This window comes from Neolamprologus multifasciatus, chromosome 4, assembly GCF_963576455.1.
Source record: "Neolamprologus multifasciatus chromosome 4, fNeoMul1.2, whole genome shotgun sequence".
NCBI classification, from domain to species: Eukaryota; Metazoa; Chordata; class Actinopteri; order Cichliformes; family Cichlidae; genus Neolamprologus; species Neolamprologus multifasciatus.
This window is the reverse complement of record NC_140442.1, coordinates 23,323,812-23,334,049: the sequence shown is the minus strand read 5'-3', so window position 1 is coordinate 23,334,049 and position 10,238 is coordinate 23,323,812. Positions and strand designations below refer to the sequence as shown.

The window sequence follows — 10,238 nt, the reverse complement described above, 5'->3', positions numbered from 1 at the left end:
ACAACAAACACCAGAGACATCAAGGCATGTTCCCTACAAAATCATTTGATCATTAAAGACTGAACCAAATATCACAAGTTAGACACTGACCTGCCCACACGTTCAGTTCCTGCAGAGCATGAAAATAAAATCAAGAGGAATCATTTCTGTATTGGTGCAGACTTTTTTCTCCCCACATTATTCATTTACTGGCACTTTCTCCACCCTCAGCCACTTTTCCTTCTGCTGCTCCAGCATTGCAATTAGATGTATTCACAGCTGAACATTTATTATTCATGACACCTCAAACACTGACACCTCTGCCATCACTAAAGCCACTCACGCAGACACAAATCTGCTGGTCTCTGTCCTGCTTAAGGGTGATTTGTACTGCGGGTTGTGCTGGTCTGTCTTTGCAGTTTCTCACAGTAAGGTTCAGCATTATCAACGTGATTACAAGTGCTTAATCAGGCAAAAAAATTATTTAAATGAATATCATCAACATGGCATTAAAAACATCAAGACATTCACAACGTGCTTTATTCAGGTCACTGGCAAACACACCGCCGTACGGAGCGGAAGACAGCTCAGCGACCCCTCATGATGAGATACAAAAGGTAGACATGATATGGCAACGTAAGGACACTGAGTGACAACATGTTAAGCACACTGTGGTATGGCTTATTCAGATTACATTCAGCTTTTTGCATTAGGGAGACATTAGCTACTAAAAAACAAAAAACAACATTTGAGCAGAAACAAAAAGTAGCTTTCAAGCGCTTTAAACAGACATCACATGCAGCAAAAGAATGATAATCACTAAGCCCGAACTGCACTAAACTGAAACAATACACTGAATGGAATTTTAAAAATTTCAGATTGCTGTCAATTGTTTTAAAAGCCTTGATTGTAGTTAGAAGACAGCAGACTTGATTCTATGCTGTTTGACCTTTCACATTAAAACCATGCATTCACAAGTACGGTTACCATGACAGCTCCAATCACTGACGCCACAGAACTAGGAACAATAAAATTTAAAGACACTGTCGAGGATGCTTCTTCATTACTGGCCAATATAACTTCAATAATTAAAGTGGACCTATTATGCTTAAAGGTTGAGGAGTCCGAACCACAGGCTATAAGTGACCTGTAAGTTAGTAATTACAATGAAGGGCACATTTACATTTAGCTAAGCTGCTCTTGCAGTTATGCTAAAGCTTGCGAGCTTTGATTAGAAGTAATAGCAGTTATACTGTACTGTCAGAACATTTTACTGGCCACATACCTTTGGTATTTCTTTACAGTTTTCCACTTTACTGTCAATTTCAGACACTTTCCTCATCTATACAACTATTAAAGAGGATATACTTTATGCAAACGCTAAAATAAATATCCAGTGTTCTGTCCCACAATAAGCAGCGTAAACTTGTCTGTAAAACCTTAAACTCACTATCTTCTTCTTCTGGATCAAATTGGGAAGTCGTGAAACTGTGCATTTTAATAGGTTTACAGTTCGTTTTCAGAACTTTATAAACGGGTACATGGAGATGGCGCCAGTCACCTGCACCTGACTCTGTAGTAAAAGTCAGGTGAAGAGCAAAATCAGCAGGAACGTGGCTAAAAGGGACAGCTTGTTTCACACACTGGATGAACCAATATAAAGTAAGATAAATACCGACTACTGTGTGAATCATGGGCAGTTACACTACTGGAGCCCAGCAATGAAAGCATGGCTCTGTAAATTAGAATAATAATACAGCCACTTTAAAATGTCTTACTTCTTCAATTGTCCAAACACAAATGTGCACAAATCACAGACAAATGGTCAGAATCAAAAATAACAATAAATACACAACAGAGATTTGTTCAGAACACATCCCCAGCAAAGGTTTGTTAAATAAAGGACAGGCAACTGTCTGAACTCAAACCCCGGATGGCATGAGAAAGAATTTCCTCTCATAATAAAAACTATACAAAACAAAAAGCGTCCTCAAAACTGTTCAGCGTCTGGTCAAAGTCACTTCATCTAAACACAACAAAACCGAAAAGATTATCAGTACAGCGATAACCCCAACACCACGACAGCCTCACACAAGTTTAAGACAACAGTGAAGTCTAATACATTTAGGTTAAGAGGCTATAAAATCTTCCTGACTGTGTGAGTAATAATAATAGTGAAAATGCTCAGCAGGAGTGAATACCAACAGGTTTCGGCAGCTGTTGGCTCTATACATGGTTAAATTCGTGTGCAATTACAGTACATGCAACTTATCACATGGAGCTGAATGAATCCAAGTTCTTCTAACTTCTTCATGCATGAGCAACCCAGCAGCCCTTAGTGCTCTCACGGGTTAAGTTTAACTCGGTCAAATTCAGACGGTAGCAGGACATTCATCTGTGCAGGAATGTGCTTTAAAATGAATTCATAACAAAGAGAGGATGTTAAATAAGTGTGGCTGTGCAAAACGAAGAAAATTAAAATGTTTTGAACTTTGAAAGTTGTGCGGTGATTTTCAAATAGATAGGAATGTCACGAAAACCTGCTGTAATAAGCCTCCGCGGTGCTAATTAGGTGTTGTAAGCAGACGTCTGTCCTCGATGGGCACAAAGTGTCAGCATATGCGAGTTTGTTCCCATAAGCCTGAAAAACATGTTTACATATAGCGCGAATGAAGTCAAAGCTGACAAACTGCTCCGTGACTGGTAGGTGTTGACACTTAGCTGAGACCGAACCTGCTTGCAAGCTGCCGGCTGAGCACACACGAGCAGTGGCGTCAGATTGAGTTCTGTAACATTTAACAGGTAGGTGTGTGTGTGTGTGTGTGTGTGTGTGTGTGTGTGTGTGTGTGTGTGTGTGTGTGTGTGTGTGTGTGTGCGCGCCAGCCTTCATCCACTCTGTTGCTCTGCTCGGTGGCTGCGTCAATATGCTCCAGATCGAATACACTCAAGTGATCCGCTCACACACAGTCACAACTCACTCTGTATCCTTCTCCCTGCTCCGCAGGAAAGAGACAGCAAGGCAGAGAGAGACGGAGAGATGGAGCACAGATAAAACAATAACCAGTGCAGTGAGTTTTGTCCTGAAACTAAACTGACCTTAGACCTTATTAAGATCACATTTGGTCCATTAAAAAGTGAAATATCACAGATGAATTCTGCAAAATGTAACAATCCTCCTCCCTGTGTAGTATTAGATCTTATATAAAATGCTGGTGGTGTAGTTAAAACTAAAAGACGGTGCTGCTGCACTACTGCCATTGGGCTGTAGGTACTGCTGAGTGATGAGCTGACTGAGGTAGAGCAGTATCTGGCTGTCCTCCTCGCCAAGCCCCAGCTGCTCCTGCAGGAAGCACCGGCGGCGGCTCTCCACTACCTCGGGCCCCTCGGTGGCGCTGACTGGCAGGTGGAGGTGATGGGTGAAAGTGAACAAGAAGGTCTTGGCCGCTAGGTGACAGAGTGTACTCTGTAAGTGGAGGAAGTAGGTGGAGCCCCTGCGGATGTAGGTGCGGTGGTCAGCGATGTTAGCGAGCAGCTGGCCACGATACGGCGGGCAGCGCAAGGTCTTCTGGTCAGCGTCCAGGATGGAGATGTAGCGGCTGTAGCGGGAAAGCGAGTAAAGCATGCTAGAGCCCAGTGGGGATGCGACCCTGTGGGGAAGAGAGAGCGAGACAGCGATCCTTGTTAGTTCTCCCTCTCTCCTGTTACTCAAAAACAACTACGGCCATTCTGAATGCTACTCATGAGTCTCATGATAAAAGGAACTATCAGGAGTTCAGCAACCACACTTGGAACATTTCAGGCTCCTGAAAATTCATCTCATTGCATCCGCCCTTATTTTTGGCATCATCACATTGCCTAGCAACTGGCAAAAATTACCTGTGTAGGGTTTATGCACCTATAACACCTGGTAAAAGACAAGGTCATTTTTAATTTTATGCCAATAACACCTAATCTCTAAAAAAACCAACTTATGCATGATGCATTATGATGGCCAAACTATACTGTAGCATGTGCATGTAATAGTTAAACCTAGTGTGCAAAGGGCTGTTTGGAAAAACAATTAGACTAATGAGAACAATCTGATGGGACACAAAAATCACATCTGATGTACAGTGCAGCAGATAACTGAAACAATACTTTAAAAGTGGGTAAAAGCACCAAATTAAGGGCTCTGTGGAGCCATTAATTAAAAAACAATCCCATTAGCCACTTGAATTTTCAGTTACACAATTTTCCAATTTGTCCTGTATTACAATTTTATAAAACTGCTGTTTTATGTCAGAATTTCAATCACTAGATACATTTTGAAGGTTTTACTTTTGTTTTTTTATATACTTCTGGCTATAGGCAAGACTTCAAACTGTCTTCAGAGTTTCTCCATTGCAAGAAAAACTAAATGTTACTTTAACAGTCCAAGGACAGCTACAGCTGCACAGAGCTGGGGAGATCCAGGAATTCATTTTTTATCCCTTTGATAGCACCATCAACTGGGTAGCAACTGGGTTTGGATATTTAACTTTCATCCACTTACAATTTATTTGCACGTGACTCATTTAATTTCATGCATTCAAGGCAACATCTGTTCAGCTGTTTACCTACGTTTTTGATTTGGCTTTTTTAAATATATATATTTAAGGCTAACACAGGAAGATGGATAGCCGTTTACGGTCATATAAACAGCCACTTCATATTGGTCTTTGGACAGGTTCAAGCTGACTGATACACCACCTGCACTTCCCAGCTGTTTGTTATATACAGTAACTTGTGTAACTAATCTAACTATGCTACCAGGTGTTTGAGATTAGTTAATGTTCTCCCCTTTTCTTGTTTACTTCATTGTAAAGTAACACATTGAGGAATCTTTGAGTCTTTTTCTGACCAGAATCTATATCCTCCAATCTGCATATTAAAAAAAACAAAAAGAAAAGTAGGATATTTAAAAGTAGAATGGTAGGCAGAGCCTTCAGCTCCCAGGCCCCTCTTCTGTGGAACCAGCTCCCACTTTGGATTCAAGAGACAGACACCTTTTCTACTTTAAAGATTAGGTTTAAAACTGTCCTTTTTGATTAAGCACATAGTTAGGGCTGGATCGGGTCACCCCAATCCTCCCTTATTTTTGTCACATTGCAACAGCCTCAAGTTGCTGGTGGATTCCCATGGTGCACTGGGCGTTTCTTCTTCACTCAATATGTGTTTACACAACACTCTGCATTGTCAGGGATTGTAACATATAGTCCTTTTACTGAAAAAAATAATCTCTGGCTTTCTTCAACAATGTGTTTTTGTCCTGTCTCCCTCCCCTTACTCATAACTACTCTTGGCAGATAGCTCCCCCTCCCTGAGCTTGGTTCTGTTGGAAGTGTCTTCCTGGTAAAAGGCAGTTTTTCCTTCCCACTGTTGCCATGTGCTTTCTCACAGAGGATTTCCTAATGTTGGAGTTTTCTTTATATCATTGTAGGATCTTTACCTTACAATATAAAGCACCTTGAAGTGACTGTTGTGATTTGGTGATATATATAGAGAGAGTTGAATTAAATAGACTAATTTTTCTGAGTCATTTTAGACTTTTAAAGTTGACTTCTAAATGGAAAATTAATGATTTGTGATTTCACACTAAGATCACTCAAAAAGGCAAGTCTTTTAATAATAAAAGAGTTTATGTACCAATTCTGATACTTTATCTACTTATGAATGATTTCACTGTAGTGTTACATTACCTGCTGCACAGCTTTGCACAATTCAGCAGAATCTGAATGTTATACTTGTTGTGTATGTATCAACTGAACGAGTGTAACAAATACACTCAGTCGCCTTGGATCCCCATCTTGTGTGAATGACTTTGGGGGATTCGCAGCCCACGCTGTCACCAGAAAGATGAGTAGAAATGAAAAAGAGGTTCAGGGACAGATGTGCTCAAGGTTGTATTGCGTGTATGCTTGGCTGTGTGAGTCATCAAAGTGTGAGTCACGGGGGATGAGTAAGAGTAGCGTACGGCGCAATACAAACAAGAAAATGTAGAACAATACTTCACATGGATGGAGACTTGCTAAGGTTCTGTGAAAAGCAAACTTTATGCTTTATTAAATCTTTGTTAAAAGCATCATCACTCTTTAGTTTGATTTTCCTAGTACTACCCTACCTGAGCTTAGAAAGTATGAATGTCTGTGATTAACTACCTATAATACCGAAGTGAATCAGAGTTTCTTGACTCCATTCATACCTCTGCAATCCAATGAGTTTCCACCTCTGCAGGTCGGTCAGGGTGAAGGGGCAGGACAACCAAGCTTGAACCCTCTCTCCACACTTCCCTGGAGCCGGTACGAAGAGAGCCAGAGCCGCCACCAACCGGCGGACTCTCCCCTCGTCTGCCCCGAGCACCACCAGGGTTCTGCCACTCAGCAGGCACCACAGGGCTTGGATGGCAAAGGGGTACTGACGCACAAACCTCAAGGCTCCTTGGCCAGCCTTCTTCCTCTGACGCAAGGTCACCACCGCCCCATAGCCGAGAGGTGACGCGGTCTGATCGGACCCCGTGGAAGCACTCATGGTGCAGTCTGACCCATCCTCCGCCGAAGTACGGGAAACTGCATCTCCAAGGAGGCCGCTAGGCAGCTCCAACCCAGTCACAGGGCTCTCCGAGCACGGAGAGCCGACAGTGTACTCATCCTGGAGTGGAAGGAGGGCCTGGGGTTCCTGGTTGACCACAAGGGTTTGAGAGGGCTGCAGATGGGAGTTTTGGCAGAGACGAGGCACCGCCTCTGGGGCAGAAGCCTCATAGAGGAAACCCTCCTGGGCCATACAGCATGCTGTGTCTATCGGAACCAGCAACTCAGACGCACTTACTCCTTCGCACTCCTCCTCCCGGTTGGCCTCAAGCTCAGACACCACTTCCAACAAAGACACGGGTGTCTGGTGTCCACCATTCTCACCTTCATCCTCCCCTGCAGTTGTCTCCATCTCTTCACTGCTGCTCTCTCTCTCCAGGTTATGGTTTGGGTCAGGGGTCAAGTCAGAGTCAGGATCAGGCGCTTCTGACTTCATACTAACCAGACTCTGCTGCATCTCTGCTAGACCCACTCCACTCTTATCACTGCTGAAGCTTCCTTTGGTCTCCTCTGAGCTCTCCTGGGTTTCAAGAGTCTGGTCTGAAGGGGAGGACTCCAGATGACTCTCCCCAAGTCCGAGCTCACTCTCCTGAGTAACACTGGTCTCAGAAGCTGGGTCTAGATGCTCCGGACGTTCCAGCGCATCCAGCTCATGAGGTTCTGGTGTCAGAACAATAGGAGGTGGATTTAAGAGTACATAATTATCTACAGCATGGTTCACAGCACAGAATGGTCTTAGTGTTCCCAGTTCATCCTCGTCATCATCACTGAGGTCCTCCTCAAACAAAAAGGCAGTGACTCTCTGTTTTCTCTGCAGTGCCTTGTCCAGGCGGCGTGTGTAGAGGTAACACAGGTCACCCCGGAAACTTCTTTCTGTCTCCTTCAGGAGCTCCACAGTGGCCTCATAGAAAGTCTTGTCACACAGCTCCTGCAGGGTCTTCAGGCGCTTGTCAAAACATTTGGCAGATTTAGCTTTGATCAGCTGTGGCGTGTAGGAGAGCTTGCGTTTAACACCCTCCTCCTCCTCATCATCATCTTCACCTTGTCCACGAGGATGACCCTGTCTGTCCTCTACTTTCCCCGCTTTCTCACTGTAACCACAAGGGTAGGCAATCTTGGCGTATTTGTTCAGCAGCTCTTCGCACTCACTCAAGCACTCGTCCACACACTTTTGGCAGGTGGCAGCGTGAGGATCCCGTCGTGGACGGTGGTGGTAGGAGCTGATCTGCTTCAGCAAGTCCCTGTGTTCAAAAATGCTCTTTTCCACGTTGGCCAGTTCGTTGGCCTTTTCCACGGCATGAGCAGAGTACATGCTCTGAGGCCCCGCCTCTCTCTGCAGGCCCTCCTCCCGCTGCAGCACAGAGTGAGTGTACCTGAGGAGAGCACAATAGAGATAGTGATCAACCTGCTTTTCACACAGGGATATAAATAATACCTGACACAACAGGATAAGACTAACCAAGCACAGGAAACACTGGATACCTGCAGCTGAGACCCACATCTTGGAGCAGAGTGGGGATCATTTTATTTTTAGCAATGCTATTATTGTGGCTCCAATGATATCTGTATTGATCTGCTAACTGATTTTACCAATACATTGATCAATGGTCAAATGGATTTTTTGACAGCTACAAAATGGATTAAAGTCTGTACAGAAATACAATCACAGGCCACTTTACGAGATATAGCTGTTCAAATATCTAATCAGTCAATCACGCGGCAGCAACTCAAAGCATTTAAGGAATGTTTGAAATATTTCAGAAGCGACTGCTATTACTACTGACTGTGCCACACAAATATCTCTTGGGTTTACAGAGACTGGTTTGAAAAACAGAAAATGCCCAGTGAGCGACAGTTCTCTGGGAGAAAATGTCTTCTTGACACCAAAGGGGAATTTCCAGATGGCAGGAAGGCTACAGCTACTCAAATAACTGCTTGTTACAGCCAAGTTATGCAGAGGAAAGTCACTGAACACACAACATGTACAGCAGCTGAAGACCACACTGGGTCCTGTCAGCTAAAAAACTGAGGCTACAGTTTCTTGTTACGTCACAGTCCAATGAGTATTGTTGCTTACCATGTCCATCCCTTTATGACTACAGTGATCATCTGATGGCTGCTTTCAACAGAATAACATCATTCCAAAAAACATTAATCATCTCAAACTGGTTTCTTGAACATGACAATTCGTTCACTGTACTCATACGGCTGCCCAGCCACAGTTAACATTTGATTTAAATAACAGCTGTGCCAAAGCTCAGCTTCACAGTTCAAATCAAACTAGTTAATCAAATTATATCAAATCAAACTAATCTCTCATCACTTATTTTCTGCTGGCTAAATGTCCAAACACACATGGTTTTTCCTTTAAGGGTTGAGAATCCCCTACCTTCCATTTAGAGCACCTGTTTGTGTTATAGAGTGTCAGTACTCAACAATGACACCCATCCCCGATCCTTCTAGCCCACAGAAACATCATTCTAGCACACATCAGTAGATCAAGCTGCCAAGAAATCCTGCTCACTGAAAATCTGAATACAACTATCTGATGTAAACTTCTTATTTGGATGAAGTCTTTTTAAACTGTATATAGGAGAATAGTTAAGGTTGTGCTGGCATTCTTACTCAAGATCTCGGAGCTTCCTCTGGAGTTCCTTGGCAAATGCTCTCCTGTTCCCGGCCTTCAGGCACTCTGAAGCCTGCGAGAAGCGAAGAGAAAGCTCCTGAAACTGCAGCATGATCTTCTTTTCATCTGCTGCAACGTAGGCCATGCAGAAGGGCCGCACGAAGCCTCTCGCCTCAAGGTCATAAAGGGTAAGGTGATGCACATAGGCAAATGCCCCCTCTTTCGAGTCGCCCAACACCACCCTGGAGTCCTCCACAAAGCTGAGCCTTGGGTAGCCAGTGCCAGGCGGATGCCCCACGAAGGAGGCCTGGTAGTCCACTGACATGATGCGCAGGGAGAAGTAGTTAAGGTCGAAAGTGCCACAGACTTTGGGATCATCTGGGATAGTAAGGAGAGGCTGTGGGCCCACCTGTTCAGAGAACTCTGAGATGAGGATGAAGTCTTTGGTGAACTTGGCATAGGAGGTTTTGGCCCAGGGGTTGGAGTCAGCCAGAGGATAGAGGGGGACAGAGAACTCCTCTGGGAGAGGCCAGGGATCAGGACTGGTCTGCCCATACTCGTCCTCTTTAGCGAAAGCCACCACATCCGGGGAGCCTATCATAGTGGTGTTTCTAAGCAAGACATGAGAAACACGAGACACGAGTGCAGTTCCACTAATAGCCTTAAAAAACAGTTAAATTGGTCATCCTGTACTCACACAGTGCATAAAGCACCTCGCCAGGTGATGCTGATTAAGCGACTTGAAAAGGGTCCAAGAAAATCAATCTGTTTTATGTAACTCATAAAGCGGGGGGACACACAGGTGTCCCTAAAGGCATCTGCGCCCCTGCATAGTTTAGTCCACAGAAGAGGATCGCTTATTTAAAAAAAGAAAGAAAGAAAGCAGCTGACTCACAGAAACACAAATGAGCGTCTGTGTTAACAAAAGCAATTATCTAGCGCCAATCACAGCGTGCTAGGAGGCATCAGGCCATCCCTGCTGTGCAAGAAGGAGAAAAAAGGATAAAGCTGCTCTAGCGGAGAGCTTG

At 44.1% G+C, this 10,238-nt stretch overlaps 1 protein-coding gene across 1 annotated transcript; it reads right to left on the bottom strand.

Annotated features, from left to right (window-relative positions):
* Window positions 1–501: 501 nt before the first annotated feature.
* smcr8a (Smith-Magenis syndrome chromosome region, candidate 8a) lies at window positions 502–9,811 on the bottom strand. Its single transcript, XM_085156080.1, has 3 exons — window positions 9,210–9,811; window positions 6,200–7,957; window positions 502–3,626 (listed from the first exon to the last, which is right to left on the bottom strand). Exons 1-3 carry the CDS (start codon window positions 9,809–9,811, stop codon window positions 3,170–3,172), a joined length of 2,817 nt encoding a protein of 938 aa, XP_085012206.1. The 3' UTR covers window positions 502–3,169.
* Window positions 9,812–10,238: the final 427 nt, after the last annotated feature.

Bases quoted from the DNA above. Each gene is read 5' to 3' on its own strand.
- smcr8a (XM_085156080.1), bottom strand. From the start codon at position 9,811: ATGATAGGCTCCCCGGATGTGGTGGCTTTCGCTAAAGAGGACGAGTAT. The intron at 7,958-9,209 runs GTAAGAATGCCA...TGCTCTCCTCAG, and splicing joins AGGAAGCTCCGAGATCTTGA to GTACACTCACTCTGTGCTGC. The intron at 3,627-6,199 runs GTATGAATGGAG...TCTTCCCCACAG, and splicing joins AAACTCATTGGATTGCAGAG to GGTCGCATCCCCACTGGGCT.